Source organism: Polyodon spathula, chromosome 19, assembly GCF_017654505.1.
Source record: "Polyodon spathula isolate WHYD16114869_AA chromosome 19, ASM1765450v1, whole genome shotgun sequence".
Classification (NCBI taxonomy): Eukaryota; Metazoa; Chordata; class Actinopteri; order Acipenseriformes; family Polyodontidae; genus Polyodon; species Polyodon spathula.
In genome coordinates, this window is record NC_054552.1 from 23,087,095 (window position 1) to 23,109,647 (window position 22,553).

Consider the following 22,553-nt stretch of genomic DNA (forward strand, 5'->3'; position numbering starts at 1 on the left):
TAATAATATGTGAGCACAGGAAATTGCACTAGATAAATTCATGTGCAATTGTACCAAGACTCCAATTGAATGATTGATTAGCAATTGACTCTCGGTACAGCCTCATAAAAGCAAGCATATAAAACCTACTTTCACTCCACTCAAGGGTTGTGACCCCTGTTCTAAACAGTGGAGAACCCTCTATATATATCCCACTTGAGGTAAAATATATTCTCTATTGCTATATCTGTTCTGCTTAGTTCTACAGAACATCAATACAAAGAGAGTATATATTGTGCCAGAACTGTACAATGAAACATCTTCAAGGACAAGAACAGAGCGCTGGACTCTCTTTATAGGTTTATAGATAAAAAGCTTATTGGATTTCAGTTACTTTTGAGCTAGAAGCGCCACCAAGTGGAAAAAAAGTCAAACTACAATGAGCAGCTATTGATCAGGACCAGTTTTGCACTGCATGACATTGGTGAATCCCTGTAAAGAGGAAATCAGTGCCTGCCAATCAAAATAATCAGGCCCTACCTTAAATCACTTTATATAGTGGGCTCTCATGTCTCAATCACACTTATTTCAACTAGGTTTAGTACACAAATAAAATAAAGACTTTGTTTCAGACTACTGTATAAGAATATTCATGTTGATATTGTAATTAAGGATTTCTATAGAAGTAATTCCATTTTATTAATTAAATATTTTCAGTTTTTTGTCCTGTAAACTTGACACTAATGGATGGTGTTAAGTTGTACGGTATCTTTAAATGACTATATAATCTTTCTGTTTTATACACCACACCAGGACTCTTGTAAATAAGATGCTACAGCTACAAAAACATATTTTCCCTGAATAACTATTCCAAAGCGTCTTTACTTAAAATGAAATATTAGATATTTAAGCCTTATATTTAAGGTTTGAACTCAGGTCAAAGCAATGACCTCATCCGACATTGAGAAGCATTCATATTAAGCAGAATTCAGTAGATCTTAACATATAATGGAGTTTATTAATCACTCCAAAAAACTGGAACATAAATCTGATAAAATCACAGTGCTGTAGGCTTCATAAAAGAACACAGCTTAAAGTCTTCACTGTCATAGAATACAGTGTGTAGTGTGCTTCAGTTCAAGCTTCTAACATTAGGGGGCACTGTAGACCACTAGACCTTACAAGACCTAGCGGGGGATTGAAGGCTGAAAAGAAACATCACATTATATCATGCCCCCGAAGAACATCTGTGATAATGAGTAGCCATATTACAATTCAGATCCCCACTGAAGCTGTATTTGTCAGAGCAATTCGTCTCAATGATTATGAGGCTGCTTTATTAATATTCATTTCTTCAGAAATGCTCTAATCTGTTTGGCAAAATAATTAAAAACAGGAATAAGTTGTAGCAGCTGTGGTATCTGAGCGCTCTCCTTTCAATCGATTAGCTTTGGCTGGGTGTACAATGTAATCACTCCTTTACACGAGACACTGAAGAGTCTGCTAACCGTGCTTCTGCGCCCGGAGGTATCCCACCAGGCCAGATAAAGGGGGGATTTACTACAATGAGTGAAGCACTCCTTTTTAAAATCCCTGCTGAAGCCACACTACCCCCATTGCAAGGACTTCTGCTCGGAGTCCTTGTTTCAAGTGCAAGGCTAACACGTTACCTATCCCAGCTAGGTTACAGTGCAAGGAATGTGACCTTCTCTTTGTGAATTCCATTCAAATGGGACAAATGTCAGGTCACACTCAATTGTGAAAGAGTCACCTTATAAACTTCTCAGCCTCAATTGTACAATGCTACAGTACCTCTTTCTATATGGTAGCCTTTACCTTGTATATACAGTAAGTTTGTATAAATCTATATGTAAATATAAAAATTAAGTTTTATGGAAGCATAGCAAAGTGTGATAAAGCACAGTGAAAACATGGCAAATAATGGTAAATGAATACAATAACAATGGGAAAAGGATTGACGAACTGCAAAAATACAGTGCTTTTATAAAAGTGCATCTGCTTTTGCATAGTTTTTTGTGTTTCTGATTGTTATATGTATTTATGAATGAATGAATGAATGAATGTGTATAAGCATAGCATGTATATTTGTATGTCTGGCTGCATATATGTATATTTTATTATATTGTTGTATGTTTGGGAGTGTATGAATTTGGTGATCTCAGTTTAGCCCCCAGAAGAAGTTGGTTGACAAACAAGCAAACTTGCACAATTTGGTACAATTTTCAGTCTCTGCTTAAGAGGCCCAGGACTGAAAGTCAGGAGCTGTTCAGGTCTGATTAGTCCTTCCTCCCTTTGAAAGCTGCCAGCCCTGCATGTCACTGTGAGGCAAACAGGTATATAACAAATAACATCTTAAAGGAATGCTAAACAATGCTTTTAAATGCATTTTATTAACTGGCATAGCTTTATTACCATTAGCTCGGGTGCTTGTATCCTGATTTTCTTTCATCACTTTTTAAAAATAATCCAGGAATATCAAAATATTTCAAACACCACACTATAGGACAGATGAACATCTGCATCCTGGTACCTTTGTTGTAGGTCACATGGTCTGATTAAAACACAGGCAGCAGCATTGTCTTTAGCATTGCCTTTCACATAGCTGTTGTATAAAATACTAGCAGAGAGACAAAAGATCGTCAACAGAAGAAAATGGGGGACCAGTGATTATATTGCTAGCACAATAAGTAAAGGGATTTTGAACCTTACTTGGCACTACAATGTACATCTTCAAATATACACCAGTCAATCAAAACCTTTATTTATCCAGAGGAGTCAATTGAGAACAAATTCTCATTTACAAGGACGGCCTCGCAATGTTATAGAATACAAATACATAGTGCTGTAATAGAAGTAATGGAGTTGACCTACTTCTGCTTAAACATTCTTTAAATGTTACCCTATATGGGTACACACCCTTGTTAAAAATATCAGCTCCATGGATGCATACTGATCCTGATCACAATCACTATAACGCAAAAAAAGATCCCTTTTTATTTCTTTGTCTAAATGTTTGCTTTTCTTCCCCTGAGCTAGTGGAGTCTGCAGATGACATTAGTAACCTCCTGCTGCTGCAGATGCAAAATTAGCCTTTCTGTTTAATCTGCAGAGTGAAGTAGTCTTCAAGGAGGGAGGCAGCTTAGGTGATAGCAGCCTACCTTTAGACAATGTAAACAAACTGGATAGGCAACAAGGGCTCGTTTCCGTTGCGGCAGAGTGTACACAAGGGCACAGAATAATGAAGCAAACAGTCACCAAAAAATGATGGTATAAAATGAAACCTAAATTTGAGACAGCTTTAATGGCACTACAGCCAGAATGAGTGTACATACCATAACTAACATAACCAACAGGTATTGATAGATAAGATGCACCGAGTAACTGTGGAGATTTGATCTACAGTATACATCACCACACTGCACTGCACATTACATCTTTGTACTCTCCTTTACATCATGTAGCAACAAGCTGGCTTTTGTGCTGTTCTCTGTAGGAGTGAAGCAGGCAGAATGCCTGTCAGTCTCCACACCATCATCACTAGCTATCTCCTGCACACTCTCCACCAGCCAGGGGAGCTCCAGGCAGCCTAGGTGATTAGGAGACAGGGATTGAGGCCAGTGGAGAGTCCCCAGAGTCCTGTTGAGGAAATTGGGCAACTAATTGAAATGTACCACGAGGGGGAAGAATTATGATTGCAGATGAGATGGAAGAGCGAGTCGCAACTGTATGAGGAAAAGTGTGTGTGTTTGTGTGGGGCGGAGGGGGGGCTCTTCTGATCAGAGCGAGGAAAGTGCAATCATCTGGGTCACAAATCAGACCCCAGTCTCTGACTGCCACGAATTTTAATACAGAGAACGGCCTCCAAACAGCTTTTAGTGTCGCTCCAGGACTATTACTCTCTCAGCACAGATGGCCAGCCCTGCCAATGAAGTGCCTGGATGTGTCTTAGTGATATAGCTAGAATAATAATAGTTCTTTATTTCCCCAAATGTCCATTTTATACTGTTTTACATAACCTGGCCTGCAAATAAATGAAAACCCAGTGGTAGTTTGTGGTGCTGGAAAAAAGGGGCATTCCTAATGTGATCTCACTTGCTTACTAAATACCTTGTGATCCCTGAATAAACACCTGCTTTTAAAATATATGAAAATGCTTTTATTGAGTATGAATACACATTGCAGTGGTACCCCAAAATGCAAGTAAAGACACTTTGGGATAGTTCTTCAGGGTACTGCAGTAGCTGAAACATCTGTTTACTTGATTTCGTTTTTGATTTACATCATAATTCCAATTGAGCACTAGGAAGCTGAACATTTTCTAGGAATGACGATAAACTGGGGTGCTTACCACTCCTTTTGTAAAGTAGGCAAGAGTACATTATGAGACTATTAAACAAAAAAAAAAAACTAAATCGTTATATGCATTCCTATTTCTTATGTTCCAAATGTTCTTTTATAAACATGAAGGTATAGGTAAATTAGAGTTCTTTTTCAAAGTTATTTGTGAAGGAAATGTATTGATTGTTCCTTGCTGATATTTCGATGTCACACTTCTGGTTCACCGGATTCTACTCCAGCAGGAAGCACAAAGAAACTCAGGCGTCATTTACAATGCAATTATCTTGAGTTCTTGTGAAGGAAATAAATAGCTATAGAAACTCATAGCTATGAAAAAAATATTCTTAAAAATATATATTTTTAAAAAACACACATTTAGCATAACGTGTGCATCTGTCATATAAGTGTGAGCAATACATATTTACAGGGATTCCTTTTTCAGCTTTATGAACAATACTGCATGACACGACACCAGGTGATTTTTTACTACAAAATATGGATGACTACCGTAAACAGAGACCTGTGACTTTTACAGGTTGTTACAAAGCTGCTTTAAAATCGCATCAACTTTTAGTTTCACATCAATGACAATTTTTACTGTGATTATTATTATTATTATTATTTGACTATGTCTTTACTGTGATATTCAATCTACAAAGTTAAAAAAAAAAAAAATGCAGCACCATTTCCTACAAGTACTAATCCTTCCATCTCACTAGCAGACCAGTGTGCAGAGTGCAATGTGACATGTTTTTCAAGGGGCTTAATAACAGCTCTGATCGCTGCAGGCATTTCATTGACATTTATCCCTTCAAAACACTGTATAATCAGTTTGACCAAAACAAGTTTCATAGCCAGGCTCTGCGCTTGACATTTCCAACAAAAAATGCATACAAAGAGATTTGATTTTCAGAGTGTGCTGAACCAATACAGAGGGTAAGGGGGGAGGGGTTCAAAGATTCTCCACAAAACAACAGCAGCCCCTAGAAAGTGGGACAGCTGCTTCCCATATCGGCTCAGTGCTCATTCTGCTAATCCCTGTCGCCTAGGAGGGCAGAATCTCAACAGGACGGCATATCCGTGCAAAATGTTTCATGCAATCAGTGTTGTGTAAAGGACACTGTCAAAAAAACCAAACTATTTTATAGTATTTAAAAAAATAAATGAATAAATAACGTGAATACTGAGGAATGAATTACATCAGACTCACTTACTGTATTATACACTCTTTTAGCAATTTTCATTCTCTCAGTATGTGTCCAACACTTTACATATGAAGGGGCAGACTCAGACTTTCAAGTGGGGGGAGGGGTCAAGACTGTCATGAAGGGGGGATACCCGATACGAAAAATACCGTTAAAGTAACAATATTTTGACATTATTTGACTCCCCCCCCCAGATCCACCCATGCAATCGGGCGTCATTCCATCGTGGGTTCATGTGGTTTGGCATGTCACCAGAACCTCATGATAGAGTTACATCCTTATTATGTGCAGTTAGTGATTATTCTCCACAACTGCAATTGCTAATACTAACAGCAGCAGCTGCAGCAGCAGCAGTGTCTGTGAATTTGTACTCACCCTGCTTTCATGTTCAATAACTTCTGTAGCCTGGCCGTCGTACACAGGGTCTCGGATAGGGTCTCTGCTGAAGAAGCACACAGACGCAGCGGTCACTTACTGTACTGCAATGGCAAACCTTTTCTGTTACCGTTTCTTGTAATTACCCTTGCTAAAGGTTTTCAGCTCTTCAAAGAGTAAAATGGGACTTCTTTTATATAGTCCGAAACAGAAAACAGAAAACAGAAACAGATGCCCAAGAATTCAATAGAATTAGAAATACTTGAATTATACAGTGGGTTCCAGAAACATTAGAGCTCTGCTTTGCCACAGCCTCTTACTCTAAGCCAGTGATAACACATACCTTAATGAATAGACTCTGCTGTTTACTGGAGTAGTTAAGGTTTGTTTCACACTGTACAAGTCAGGCCATTTGAATTTGTTAACTGGAAATACATAAGTTTCCTCATATTTGGTGAGCTTGTACTACACAAAGAATACATTGATTTAACTTCACACTATTTACAACTGCTTCCCACCTGAAGAAAGAATAGAATTATTACTCTTCTCTATGTTTAAAATAAGAAGTGATTGACTGACACAGAGGGATAGAAAAGTAACACATTCTCTTTGGTAGTAATGGCACACAGAATAGACACAGATGGTATTGACATTAGATTAGACGCACTGGGAGATGGGGTTGAGGTCCTCACCAGTTTGAAAAAAAAAAAACAACCACTGAAATGAATGTGTATCTTAAACATTGTGCTTCTAAAGGAATTTCAAATGATGCTGCCTCACGGAATAAACTTAAGAGAACTTTATGCTGTTTGAAATTTCTCCGCAGTTCAATACAGAAACATTACATAGTATTATTTCCACATGTCTTTGGGGTAACCCTCTCCGGCTCCTTTGCTACATGCATCTATAGCAACAAGCTGCACCATGGGTCCCCTAACCACTGGTCACCAGAATACACAATTCTGCTTTCATCCTGCAATGTAGGGTACTACAATAATAGGGATGGAAATAAGACTCAAATTGCACAGCAATGTCACCTATTCCAGGTTTTACTGCAAGCCTGATTACTGTGTACAGATAACAAGCTTAGATGTGTCTTATTAAACTCATAGTGTAAACAGGAATAGATTAAACTGCTATGCAAGGGGAGTCTCATTTCCATCCCCATATAAGTACACCAACAGTATTACAGTTTTGTGTAATATAGGATCTTATGTTTGCTGGAAATGTCTGTGAATATACAATATAAACTGTACGTATCAAAAACACTACACATAACAATTGGACGCTAGCAACAATAAGCAACACACTTTCTCATTCTGATATTTAGTTTAAGATTAAAGAATGTGTATGTAGATACACAATGAAATGTAGTAAACTCTATTTTGTGGGGAAAATGTAATGATGGTAAAATGCTGCTCACTTTTTGAGTGGAGAGCTGAGGGTGTGAAACGGTGAGAGGGGGTCTTGATCGGGGTCCTGAGCTTTGTGTTCTCCATGCGGTGCCTGCCTGTTCGTATGGTCCTGTTCGCCGGGGTAGTCCTGCCTGAGACGGGAGTCCTGTCTATGGGGTATGTGCCCTCCCTTCTGGTCTTGCCCCCCCTTAGTGGAGATGGGTGCCCTGAACAGGTGCTCATACTCGGGGAGGATCTCTGTCAGGGCATCGTAGGAGGGAAGGTTGATTCCATCTCTCTGCAGCTGGGGAGAAGAAACAGGAGTGTAATGCTGGACTGCCAGCCAGTCAACCAGCCCGTTTGTCAGGCATGCAAATGATAAGGTTCATCTGTAACTTACAGCAATGTAAAGCCGATCAAACATCGCTTCTTATTTTGCCATGGTAAAACAATCTGAAATTCAACAACAAAATCTATACTTGCTGCTTTCATTTTAACTTCAGATGAAGTTATTATGTACAATGGTATATGAGTGTGTTCTTGTACAAGGTACTCGCTTGCTTGCAGTGCACACAAGAGATATAAAAGCATAACCTGCCCATATTAAACTAATGAAGATACTGGTACTAAAACAAAAAAGTGTTGCTGTTTGTTTCTAGAAATCCAGTAACATGGGTAGGTCAATACTTTTGCTTTTCCATTAATTGCAAACACATCAGATAAACAGACATTCAACAAAACAGAATTTTTCAGTGCAAATATCTCATACATACTTGATCTACTGTGATTGCAAGGCTGCAAGTCACTGTTATTTTAAATCAGATTGTTAAATGTCATTCTTGTAATAGTTTCCCTCAGTTTCAAGTACTTACTGTGGTTGTGTGAGGCCTGTAGTAAACAGCCATTTATTTCACGGACCCTATGTCGCGTATGTTCTCTTCATATAACACCACGCAGTCCTGTCTCACAGCACACTCTGTTGCCAGGTGCTTATAGCCAAGCACTCGCACAGCCACAACTAACCCATGGTGGACTTGACCCTGGCTAAAGCAAACAGCTGCTCCCAGCTAAACAAACTCCATGCTGAAAACTACTTGGTGAGGGTTGTCTAGAAACTGTAACCAAACAGACCTTACCTTTGCAGTAGCTGGCTGATTAATATTCTTTATAGAAGCATGCATCTACAGAAAAAAAAAATCTGTTTTTATTTTACACAGACTTTCCTGCAGCTTCTCTACTTGCTGGGTGAAGCGACTGAGTGAAAGTGTTCAGAAAGAGTCATTGTTCTGTGTGTATTGTCTGCTGCTGTTGCTACAACTCAAACTCCCCTTAGCAACTGGGTGGCCCATAAATAAAAGAGGAAGCCAGTCTAAATTTAAAGAAAAAGGTGTGTGTGTGTGTCGGGGGGGTAATTTAGTCTCCATGCATTATATCTCTAGTTCTGATCCAGTTGAGCATTTCTAGATCTAGGTAAAGTGGTTGCTGAATAGCAGAGCAGTTAAAACCAGCCTTTTGAGAAGCTTGGAAATATATATCTATTGGTATCTCATCCATTCATTATAAATCACAGATGAGATACCAACCAATCACAATTAAGGATCTGTCAACATTGCAGTACATCTTATCCTTATCCAGTACAGCTGTGATCCTGAATACAAGATCTGTTCTGTGATTTATAATAAGTAAACACACCAAGTGTATATAAATGTGTGTTGACATTGAAAGCTATGTCAACATACATGTGTGTATATATATATATATAAATGTGTCACAGTGCATTCTGAGAACTAAATGCATAGTGCACATTATTTATTCAAGTCCATTCTATAACATACATATGACACAGAGTCAGGTGCTCCTGTTATTTAGACCTCTAGTTAAACAGGCTGTCCTCCCTCGACACAGCAGGTGGCGCTAAAGGAACCATCGACATTACCTAAAGGTACAGCAGCCTATCATGTATTTTAAGACCAATAATAGGCTAGAGTGGTAACATACACGTCTGTCTCCTACTAGGCATACTCTGTCCCGCCTCTAATGGAAATCAACTTGATGCCATTACCGGAGAAGCTTATCAGATTTCCCTGGATCAAACACTTGACCCCAGTGCATTGACAGAGACCTTTGCCCTGAGCCCTGAACACTGACTGAATCATCGTGGATGTGCAGTTTAATTTCACTTATTAAACCTGATAAACTGGATTTCACCAGGCAGAAAGTTAATGCAATGCTCATGACTATCGCTTAACCTAAATAAGGACTTAATATTACTAAATAAATATAATAGATTTTTGTTTTATAGGCAGAGTAAACCAAATTAACACTATACCAGAATTGTCTTCCATCTATAAAAAATGACTTATAAGATGAACTCCTAATGCTCATTGCACACTTTATTGTTAGAACACCTCCATTAAATTGTGGCCAACCATTTGACCACATTTTAATTCCCTTCAGTTCCCTCCCTCAGAGGAGCATTCAACTAATCCTCTTCATGCAAAACAAACAGTGTGCAAAACCTCATTACTCGAGGTGCAGAATGAGATTCTGCTTTACCTTCAGCTATTTAACATTCCATTAGCCCCTATCCCTCCTCTCTCTCTCCTGTCCCTGTGTGCAATCTAGTACAGAGACACTGCTGCAGAGCCTCACACAAGGCTTTGCTCCAGCCTTATCTAGATTCAGCGCACAGCCAGCGAACTGGAATAAATGGGCTCTTTCAAGTTAAGTGATGGGAAAGTGTCTGCCGATACAGGGCTCTGCAATTAGCCTGCATGACTGGGCTGCTCCCCTGTGCCCCACTCTCTCTCTCTCTCGCTCTCAACTGCTAGAGCAGAGTAGCTTGGCAGTCAGTGCTAATGGAAGGTACAGGTAGTGGGAGGGGGGAGGAGATGGGGAGGTGGGATGCTTGACAGCTCCCCTTTTATCTGTTAAACAAGCAGACAGCACAGGCTGAGACAGCAAGCTTTAGAAGCCTTTTCAGAGATCTTAATAAATCAGCAATGATTCTGCAGACGACATCATTAGGCCAGGCTGACTGGTATAAGGCAGCATCTCAATCTAGCCTCCCTCTCTCCCTAACACAGCAAAATAAGAAAACCTGCCACATGTAGCACATAAACGTGCCACCCCTCACAGATTGATTCTTTTTTTTTTTTTTTTTGGCAAATGGCAGCCTGACATGTATAATAAAAAAAAATGTTGCATTTTCCCATTTCAGTCAAGTCAATATCAATCACAATAGCAGCCACATTCTTCTGTAGCCTAGACAACACACTATCACTGGTTCACGAGAATCAATCTAGAAAGTGATGGCTTTGGTGCAACGATGGATCAATTTAAGGATGAATTTTGACCCTATTTACAGTCAGGACGCAGTCTGAGAATATGATGGTGTCTTAGAATATCTTTTTCTTGTATGAAAAAGATAACCTTCTTGTATGAAGGTTAGGATGTATGTCAGCTGACCTATCAAAAGAACTCTCACCACCTAGAAAAGGATTCATTGCATAGTCAGACAGATCTAACAAAATTATTCCAGTAAATGACTGTATATTTATAATCATTTCTTTACAGGTCTCATTTGTTCCTGTATGAAATATATTTTAAAGGTACTTTTTAGCTTCAATTATTGAAACATTTACCAGGCGCTCCTTTCACATGTTCAACGCTGCACTTCAGCATCTCGTTGAAAACCCGCTTTAAGAAAAGCAGCAATTGGAGGATCCGAATTGAACATGAGCCACAAAGGCTGATGGGATCTGACAGTTCTTGTAAAAAGAAAACGAATGACAGAAATTCTGATATATTTTTTTTTTTTGTAGATTATGATTTTAAAAATGAAAAGTTTTGACATTTCCTAGAACTCAAACTCCCAGAATCCACTGCATGTGTGCAACCAACCCCCCCTTTTTTTTTCTTTTTAACTAGAATGTATGGGTAAGATTACATTTGCTTTAGAGGATCAGAATAGGTGGAGATAATCAGAGCAATGGTGGTTCAATCACAGTAACAGCATGCTGATTTAGAATATAATAAGACTTTGGACAGTGAGGATACATCACATAATTACATACCACACTGTGGCGTCACTGCTCTAAACCCAGTATGTAGTAAGGCCTCTGTGGGGTAATAAGTAAGGTGGTATCAGTTTCTACAGGCAGTATAGGAGTGAGAGACATTGCTAGTACACAACAGGACTGTCCATTGCTGACTGCTTAAACAGGTTTGAACATTCAGCTCAGAATTGCTCAGGCTCGTTGAAATCTACAGGCACTGCAGGAGAGCTGAGCCATGACATGTTCGATTTGATCAGTCCATTCACTCTGCAGCAAGTGCGTGCAACAGCAAGAAATGCATTTTCACACGACAGCGCAGGACACAGATCCCAGCCGCCAGCCTATATCCCTGCTCTATACTGTAGCAAACTCGTTTGTGTACCGTACAGTGGCTAGGCAAACGACAACAGCAATCCTACCACAGGAAAGAAAGGTACTGCAGATGAAGTCGCTTAAATGAAATACAAATTCCTATGCAGCGATTCCAGAAAGAAGCTTTAAAGATTAAAGGGTTTGAGGCCTGGAAAATCATTGAACAAATATTACTGCTGGAATGGTACATTTCCAACCCGGGTATACATTATTAAAGGGTAAGCAATATTGGTTTTTATTGCAGTAATTCAAATATTTTTTATACACGATGAGGTTATTTGACCTGAGTTCAGGAGCAGTTTATGAATTTTAGTGGTCACATTCTCTTTTGCCCTAGACATACTATATATAACCCAGGCTACATCAGCGACGTTTCCTGTTTCGGTTTAAAAGCCAGCGCCAGTGCCATTTTGCACTGCTGTCAATATGCTGATCCTGTATGTATACAATACCTGTACACTAGGTGGCGCTACACAGACACACTGCTGATTCTGTCTGGTGAGCTGATCCTGAATTCTTAGCTCAGAGTATACTAACAATGGAACCACAATTTACTTGAGTGACTGCAATAAAACCACCCAGGAAAAAGGACAGTACAAACATATATGAAAATATAGTGGGATGCTATCTACTACTATAACAGTCAATTTGCAGAAATGGCCACCTTTTATCCATTACATTTCTGCTGCAGGTCTGGCTAAAAAGAGCTTTCTCACAGTTTTCAATGTTATAGATACCATTTAAAGATAGACTACCAGAATTCAGTTTGAAATTAGAAATACTAACAGAAACTTAAAAGGCAACATTTTGGGAAATTTGTATTTTCAGGACCACTACCCAATTCCAGATTTTTAAACAAAATGAAATGATTCCAAATTGTAGCATTGTTCTTTTTCAAATCATTTCTGCCAACCCAATTTCACATTTCAGCTTCCACAAATGGGATCTGAACTTAACCCCTTGACCTTCCATTGCCAATGGGTGAGGCTTTCATTCATATAACGCATTCTCAGGGTTGCTCTGTGATTCAACAGTCTTTGCTAATCACATCCAACACCTGTTCAGCTGTATCCCCCATTTAAGTAACTCTGTCTTCTTCATTAGCTGAGGTTATTGTTACTTTCAAATTGTTCACAATTGCAATGTTCATATGTCTGCATTATACTGAAATAACATTACATGCTCTAAATCAATTTGCACCCACTGACCCTGCTTAAAATTGCTACGCAACATCCCGTTATCTAATTACAAGGTTCCCCGTAGGAAAGCCGTCTGGTCACTGAATAATTTAAATTAAACTCTGTCAGCAGTTTGAGAGTGAATTAGCAATCGCACATCTGTGCATCAAGGACACGAGCCAGTCTGGTGAAGGACATGTACAGTGAAGGCCGCTGCTGTATAGCATTGTACCCTGAATCATAGTACTTAGTCTGCTTCTTCAAAATGCATTGAAAAACACATTCTCATTTCATTAGAGTTTGAACATATGCCCATCAGGGCATGCTGATGTGTTAAACTTGTAATAACTCACCATCGCTTACAAGGTATGCCAGCGATGGTGGGTTATTAATTATACCATGCGCACTTTATGATTAGCCATTAAGACTAACTGTAACTTAGCAACCAACAGGTTCTCACTGATGGGCAGGAGCTGGGGAAGAACATTTCATGGAAGGAGCCAGTGCTACTAGTAGAGCCAACAGAAATACAAACACAAGTTTACTTCCATTGTTATCTTTCTGTTTAGTGTAAATCGATTCTGATAAAACAATTCTCACGGTGAGCTAGTCTTTGTTTAATCACATGCTTCTCGTTCGCCGTTATTAGATACAATTTCTAGAGTTATCAAAAACATGACTGCATAAACAGAATATAGAACTCCATCCAATCACAACAAGACACACACTGTGAATAGTATCAGTTATATTATAGAAGAGGCTCAAAGATGTATCCACATTTATATAAATAATATAAAAAAACATCTATTGGATTTTACACTCATATTTAAAAAGTACAGGGCACTGCCATCTGTGCATTACCTTGCTACTGCATCAGAACTGAACCCAACATTATACTCCAGTGATCCAGGGTTCGAGGAAAGACACTAATCCTCAGAATAGGCTTTCTGGAATGGAAACAGAGCCTCTGCTGACAAGATGGAATCAGACAGAAATAACAGGGAAGGAACTGAGATAAACGACACAGCGATTAGGGCTGACTGAGCGGGTCACTCCTGTGGTAGAGATAGGTAAAGAGAAACACCTGGATACAAAACAATACAGAAACGAGTCTGATAATAGATCGCAAGAAAGGACACTCCTTGCACACAGCAAGGACAAGCCACCCCCTGCACAGTGTGTAAAGGCTTTAGAAAGACTCAACGCTTTTACAGACTGATATGCACGTTAAACCAGTACCCTTCACCTGGGGTTTTATTATATTCTAATTCACTGTGTTCATCAGTCTTCTATACATCATAAACTGAAGCAAGAACCTGGGCTATTCAAGAGGACATTATTAATATTATTATTATTATTATTATTATTATTATTATTATTATTATTATTATTTTTAGTAGTTTTAGCAGACACTTTTATCCAAAGCGACTTACAGAGACTAGGGGTGAACTCTGCATCTCAACTGCTACTGCAGAGTCACTTAGACATTGTTTGTTATACATCTCATCCAAAGGATGGACCACAAGGTGGTGAAGTGACTTCCTCAGGATCACACACAGTGAGTCAATGGCTGGGCTGGGAACAAGCCTCTTACTTTAACCACTGGCCCACCAAGCCAGGGCAAACTGTATACATTTACTGCATAGCTTTTTTTTTAAATAGTGTATTATTAAAGGAAAACGATTACAGTCAAAGATGTATTAGATAATGTTTACTGTATAAAGGACCAACAGTTTAATTAAATTATCTCATTATTAAAAAATAAGGTAACAAAAACAATGATAACAGTGTGAAACAATTTAATGCCACTGCTGAATCAAATGACCCAAACCAGCTTAATTTTTATCACAGCTTGTTTTCTTATTGGCTAATTTAAAAAAAATATATAGGATCAATAGTGCCCATTCTAACAAATCTATGGGGAAAAAACGTATGTTTACAGGTGTATGTAAATGTGTACATTAAATACAGTAAACTAAAGTGTTGTGGCTAATTCACAGAGAAGCACAAAGCAGTTAACACAACGAAAAGATAAAAACTACTACACTATTTAGGAATTGTGTGCTTAAACTAAAATAATAATAATAGTTTCAATCAACTGCGTTGATAGGGATGTAAAAGTTTAATCGGAAAACGAAAAAACAGCAATCCTAAAACAATGTGAGATTTGAAATAAATACAAAAGTAAAATATAAAGATGAGCATAAACACAAAAGTTTACTTAGTCATAGGAAATTTGTATGACAGTTTAATAAACGGTAAAGAATCGTTTCCTCTGTAGGTTTAAGTGTTAAATCTGTTCAAATTAGATTTACAGCCTTAGTTTTCTTAAGCGAAGCCCTCCCTATAAGCCAAGTCACAAACATATCAGTCTGAATTAAATGTTTTAATTTGCACATCTGTGTATAGGAATTGTGTATGAAAGCCATGGTGTATGTGAAGTTGAATTGGTGGTAAAAGACAGAAATGCTCTTTGTTCCCTTTAATTATTTAGACCAAGTTGCCTGGCAACAAGACTTTCTGTGGGCAGCTTTCTAGCTGCTAAAAGCAAATCAAATAAAACTACATTAAATAGCAGGTACCGGTCAATAAAAATAAAATAAAAGCAATATAGCTTTCCACATGAAAGCACTGGGACTGCTTTGGCACATGAAACACATGACTGAGTCCCGTTAGATCAAAACATATGAGGTTCAGACAGAGAATGGGATTGAACCATTTGCTATAAGCATGAAAAAAGGATGGTGGCTCCATGGGGCCAAACATGGATTAAAGCCAATGAATTCCAAGTGCAGTTTGAATTTAAAGAAATTTGGGACAGAAAACTATTGACGGCCCTAGTGATTAGATTAGGGAGTAGGATTAAGGAAATCATTACAATAGCGTTGTTCTTTATTCTATTATAAGGGGGCGAAGTGAACATAAACATTGATTAATTACATTTATGTAGAATGTCATACAATAATGCCTTTTCTCTTCCCTTTGAACCATTTTCTGTAATAAAAGTGCTGAAACACATCCAGAAGCTACCAAGGTCTGCCATGTTTTCAGCCCTTTGCCAAATGCACACAATGGTGGGATGGGCCCTGTATGGATGTAAGCTGACGCAGGTACAGATACAGCAGAGTGCACTGGTGGCAAAAGTGTTAATAGGATATTGTAAACCACCAACAAGGAATTATATTTTAGTACAATGCAGCTCTGTGGACATCATGAACTATGTGACACTTAACCACTGAATTTAAATCAATGCGTGCCTAAGAAGCTTTATGGAAATGTATATTATGGACATTATATAAACAGTTGATGGTATGCTTTTGGCAGCACGAGGATAGATGGAGGTGTGGGCATATTTATAGTTTCGATTCATGGGTTGATTTTAAGAAGGGGCGCCATGGGAATTGGATTTAAATCAGAGAATGGTCTTCAATCTCCAGTTCTAATAGCGGCAGTAAATTATGCTTGCTTGGGCTTGGACTCTCCAGACAGTGTCAATCTGGCAGGCAGGAGGGGGAGTGGGGGCTTGATTAGTCTGCCAAGAAGGCAGAGCCCCCTCCTGACTCAACATTATTCACAGGAAACAGGCTTTTCCCAAAAGGGCAAAATCTAATCAGCTGCGTAACTGCGGTATTACTGTCGCTTTGAGAGCCGTGGGATTGAGATAACTCCCAGCAGCCTCTTCACTCTGGTCAGGGTAAAAAGAGAGCAAGCACCTCTACATAGAACCATTTATACATAACTTTGATACTAAATCATATCTGTAGAAAATGTGCTGAACAAGTACGTATCTGGCTGCCTCCACTACATCCACGTCACTGGGGATAAAAACTTATTTTGTTTACCTTGTTAAAATTCTTTCTTTGATTTAATGAAAATCTATACCGTTCAAATCCATCTCTGTTTTAAATTGTGCTTATGAATTTTCTCTCTTTCTTTTTCTGTGTTTAATTTTCTGCTCAGTGCCTTGCAATGACAATGAAAATCTATACTGTAAAAATCTATCATTGCACTGTGATGATGAACAGTGTGGGTTCACAGCTAGGTCAGGCACAGAGCTGCACAAAGCTATGACAGGACCACAAACCAGCTCTACCATTCCACCTCAGACCTCACTGGCAGGGCCACTATAGAAAATGAGTGCACCTTCAATTCAGCCTCACCAGGTAAGGGACCCTTAGACACTCCCTGATATATCATAGGTAGAATGCTTCTAAGTAACAAGAGTTTCAAAATAATTCCCAAAGTAAAACATTTGCATTTTTTCTTGTGAATTATTTTTTTTCCCTCAGTATTTTACACACACACACCCACACACAATCCCATGTGACATTTTTTTTAAACAGGCTGCCTTGGTATAATTTTAAATCCACATGCATTTCATACTCAAGAAGCCTGCAGACAACTTAACTGATACTGCAGGCGTTTCATTAACAAGGTCATCCACCCAATGGAATATGTAGAACTAAACTGTACAAGTATATTACGCCCATCTAATAGACAGCCAACACACAGCTACTGCATTGCCTGCCCTCTGCCATAGAATATGCCAAGGCAATTGCAGAAGTGCATATTCCCAATACTTAAGAAATACTTGAGCTGCCAGCTATAATTATGTACGGTACATTGCTAACCCATTGCTTCCTGGTGATTATGGAACAGCTTTAAAAACCATGAAACATGTTTCTGTGGAAGTAACAAGGTTGTGTTTTGCCAGGGTCTGTAGTAACTGGAAAACTTTTTTTTTTTTTGTGAATGAAAACATTAAATTTGAGCAAAGCTAAAGAAGCATCTTAGTCTTGCAGCCAAATGTTTGACACGTTTCTTATTCAACACCATATTTTACATTAAAGAGCAGCTTGTATAGCTTGTGTCATTTTTTGACTTTAGTTGCAAGTGGGGCCATCGTTGTTTAAAGGCAATAACTTATTTATGTTCGGTCACACAAAATGCAGCTTTGTACAACTGAAACCATGGGTGTGTGACCAACATGAATTAGAAAACGATTCAGTAACCCTCAGCTAATCAGTTTCCAGCTCTAGTGACCTTCTGTCATACAGTAAATGCCCGCTGCTCATTCACAGCATCAATCCAGTGCCGTCTTTATCATTTTAACTTGCTGTACTGAAAGCTCAGTTCACATCTATTGGACAGCTAATACTAAACAAAGACAGAATTGTTCCAAATGTATTTTATTATCCACCAAAACCAGCCAATCAATACTTTGCAGCGATGAGAGCAACCAGTCCTGTACTGGGTCAGCCAATCAGCCAGACGGGTGCCTGACAAATCACTCAAGGTAAATCTAGATTTTAACCTACAGGGTTTATTACTTGTACCAAACTCCAAATTACAAAGAGCCAGGCATTTCATAAAAAAAACAACAAAAAAAAACCCTTTCCTTAATAACGCCGATAAATCGCTCTGGGCAGAAGGGAAACCACAAATTTAAATGGAGGCCCAGGAGAGAAAATGGAGAGAAGCTAATCTGACCTCGTCTGTCAGGTACTTGAAGGAATCAGAAGCGTGAAATGTGTGCCCCCCCCCCCCAACCCCCCTTTCTCCGCGCTACATCGCAGTTTTATTTCTTTTATCTCAAAAAGCATAAAATCTGACAGCTTCTGGTGCCAGTAAAACAAAAAGGGCAGCTATGACTTCCATTGCACCTCCATGTTCTGCTTTTCTCTTCCCGTTTAATCAATGTCTACATACTGTGTGAAAATAACATTACAGGAATACATGTGACCTTTACAGAGTTCCATGGAACGGCTCAGCTAACAGTGTGCAGCTGTACAATGAAAAGGTCTATCGATTACATTTTATAATTAAAATGTGTCTTTGTTGCAACACAGGAAACAATAACTCAATATGGGGTGTGGAAAGACCTGTAAACTCAGCTAAATATATATGGCATGCTTAAATAAGAGGTTGAACAGATTGGATTCCAGAAATCTAGTTAAAATCATTAATTTGCTTATGCCACCTTTGATGTTCTCTATACAGTGTGTGAATTTTTTGTCCCAAAAATTGTATCAAGCCACAGAAAAAGCTTGTTAGTTTCAGGGCATTGCAGTTGTTCAATTGAATGTTGACCACTAGGTGGCACTGCAAACAAATGCACAGCCACTGCAGTACAGCAAGCATTTGGGTCTGTTGTCAACTGTTTCAACAGGTCCACTCTTTACAAATGACACAGACTTAAGTAATCTCTACAGAAAGACTACCCTTGGATAACATAATCAATCATTTCATTGTCTTTTATTAGAAAAAATAAAAATTAAATGGGCATAGATACACTGTACATATTAGGTTAGATTAGTTTACTGGTCTGCTGTTTTGAGTTATCTTTCTTAGGCCTGTAGGCCTTGTTTAAAGTTGCTCTATATGGTTATATTTGTTTGTACATATTTAGGTAGTTAATCTTACAAGCCCATGTTGAACATTAATATCTAGTTTACTTCCTGAGGCATAAAATAATTTGATGATTCTATTCCTCAAGGCATTCAAGACACTGAGAAAGATTTCTAGCCAAAACGCATGTCTACTATTTTTCTTTGAGTTACTGTACTGCTACTAAGGTTGTAACAATGCTCTACTATCACAATACGATACAATATTACAGGCAATAAACAGGTAAATAACAATGAGCGATGCTGTGCTTCAGGTCTTATATCACGATACAAACAATAATACCTCTATTACAATGCGATATATCATGTGAAGAAAGTATCATGATTCAGTGATACACCTCTAACTGCCACAAGCAGCAGGGCCATACAGCGAGCAGGCAATTTGTAATATGGAAAAGTGACAGAAAACAGACCAACTCCTGCCACTGAAATCCAGTTTCAGAGCTGTCCAAGGTGGCAAACCTTACTCATGCCATCTCAACCCTTACCCCTCCCACCACCACAACTAATAATCAACGGTCATATAGGAAAGCAGCTTCACAATGGTCATGATAGAGGGTGTAGGTGGAACTGCCTTATCCTTCAACACAGTGGCTGCACTGGAATGGAATGGCAACATTTACTGCAAACTGAGACCGGAAGATCCAGTCACAAACAAGGCACGATGGATTGTTTTCATGAATGCAACGTAGTAGTCCTTCAACACTGGACAAGACCCGCCCACTAAAACAGTGCCCTGGCATCATTGTGGAATGTTAAGGCCGTTTCAGTGTACTTATAAAATATTCCACCACCATTTAAAATCTGACCTTCCAAGGCATTTAAGCCATATTCACAAGGGCTTTTTTTCCCCATCAGTTGTAGCAAGATGTTTACCCTAAGCTTCCCTGAAAGTGCACATGAAGATTAGCAGCAAATTGTAATGTGGCTGTTATGCATGTGCAAGAAGATTAGCTATGTACTAATAGGTGTATTCAATGGAGACACTGAGATTAGCAACAGAGAGACGAAAAACCGGCTAAGCAAAAGAGCATTAGACAAATCCATTTTAAAAGTGTGTTATTATTGCCATGCATGGAATAATAATTGTATAATTGCCCTGCCAGTGTGAAATTGCTGTAGAGACACGGTGTCACTTTTTGCAGTGTCCTTACTGTAAAACAGCACAAACAGATCTAGGGTTTCAGGAAGAGAATCAATACGGTACTGGGGAGGGGGCTTAGGGGATTAGCAATGAGATACAGATATTGAACCTTTTATCTCTGCCATGATTGAAGCAGTGGTGGGCATAGATCAAAAGCAATTTCATTCTGATGGCTTTTTGTGGGGGGGTTATATGAAATTAATTCTGATGGGTCTGGATTTGCCTTGATTTACAAAATGTAGTTGGAATACAACCCCCACCCCACCCCAACACCAAATTCATTTTACATTTTTATTTAAAAAAGGTCTGTTTTTGCTAAATGAAAGGATTTAAAATCTTATGAACACAAATGTAATTTTCACTACCCCCTTTCAATTGGAGTATGCAGATTGAAATACAGTGTTATGGACCATATAGTTACTGCCTAATCACTTCATGTGCTGTACTTCTAACTCACTCTGATGGCAGACCATGAAACCTACAGCAAAAGGAACCAGGAAGAAGCGGTTTATCTTCTACGCGTATGTAATAGTAGTGTGCTTTAATGTGGTCTTTTATCTTTGTCACAATATTTGCTGTGCTACAGCCTTCACTGTTAGCATGAAACAGGCTAATGGTATCACATAGTCTCACCTCGAGTTGGAGTGGGTGCTGGGGCTGGTGCTGATGCTGGTGCTGGTGCTGGGGCTGGGTGCTCCAGTCAGTAGGAGGGGAGGCTGGGGATCCCTCTTCCGCTTCATTGGATTTTGAAGGCATGGACAGTGGGGGGACAGGGGGTGGGGATCCCCCATTCTCACTCAGTGGCTTGGAGCCGAGGGTGGGGAGCAGGCTGGGGTTGGCAGAGGCCAGGAGAGAGTCCGGGCGCTGTTACAACATAAGAACAAAACCAAGCCACATTGAGAAAAGGAAGCAATACCAGGCGATAGTGACCACTACATAGAGATATACTTTCCCATTTTAAAATCACCTATTAAGGTTATATTGTGTGCAGGCTTGTTTGACTGCAATAACAATAATGAATCTGTTATCATGCATAGGATTAAAAATCACTGCTAGAGAAATTCTTTCCATTATATTGTATAATATGTAGCTCCATTGGAAGCTTTAGCTGCAATTCATATAAAAACAATACATTTTTTAAAGAAGAACACAAAGTCAGAATTCAAATGTTTGCCTTATGTAGTGTTTTTGTTTGAATAAAAGTCCCATTAAAAAAAGACGGAGTGACAGAGACAGTTATCAAAATTGATACGCAAACAAACATACAAGATATACAAGAAAGACACAAAGCAGCAACTAGTAACCAAAACAGAGCAAGATACACTAAGATAAACTGACAAAGCACATTACGGGAAAACATTCAGAATCAGCATTGTAAGATGACTGAGCCCCATTGATTTAATTGACAAGACCACAAGTACTCCAGGCCCATCACATTAGAGGTTCCTCTAATGCCAGGACAGGGATAGAGGATAGTGCTAACATCATCTCCGCTTCCTGTTCATGCGAGTTTCTTGCCAGAGTAAATCTCATTATGGACGGATACTGTGTGCCTGGACCAACACAACAGTTGGCCACAATTAGATTTTTTGCCTTTTTACAGAGACTTGAAATACTGTATTTAAAAATTAAAAAAAAAGAGATTTCCGGGCCCATATATTATGGAATCTCTGATTCATTGGCCACGGAGTACATAGTGAAACTCATTTACCTTTCTGAGGAATTAATAAACATTTTTAATAAAAGCTTAAACTCATTGATGAAATTAATGAATGCATTTGCATGCATTTATATGCAAGCCATTTGGGTATGAGTTCAGTCTGCTGAAACACATCTCATATTATTTTTTAATAGTTATGGGGAAGCTGTATGTTCACTATATATACCCTGGTAAACTCTGAAAGGCCCATTGAATGCCATAGTTAACTTAGTTCTGGATCAAGGCCACCTAACAATGGTGTACCGCCATGGTGATGCCAACTTTCAAGATGACATGCCACCCGTCCACCGTGCCAGTATTGAGCCTGAACGGTGTGAGGAGCAGAACAAGACTTCAGCCTCCACAATCCCCAGATTCTCAAC

At 38.9% G+C, this 22,553-nt stretch overlaps 1 protein-coding gene across 3 annotated transcripts in view; it reads right to left on the bottom strand.

The window, feature by feature from the left end:
• The window catches only part of LOC121295116 (coiled-coil domain-containing protein 33-like), a 120,231-nt gene that overhangs the window by 14,009 nt on the left and 83,669 nt on the right, over positions 1–22,553 (bottom strand). For all 3 annotated transcript variants that reach the window (XM_041219523.1, XM_041219524.1, XM_041219525.1), the window contains exons 14-16: positions 21,105–21,335; positions 7,342–7,616; positions 5,919–5,985 (exon numbers count right to left, since the gene is read on the bottom strand). In XM_041219523.1, coding sequence (XP_041075457.1) covers positions 5,919–5,985; positions 7,342–7,616; positions 21,105–21,335 — 573 coding nt within the window. The remainder of the gene's footprint in view (positions 1–5,918; positions 5,986–7,341; positions 7,617–21,104; positions 21,336–22,553) is intronic.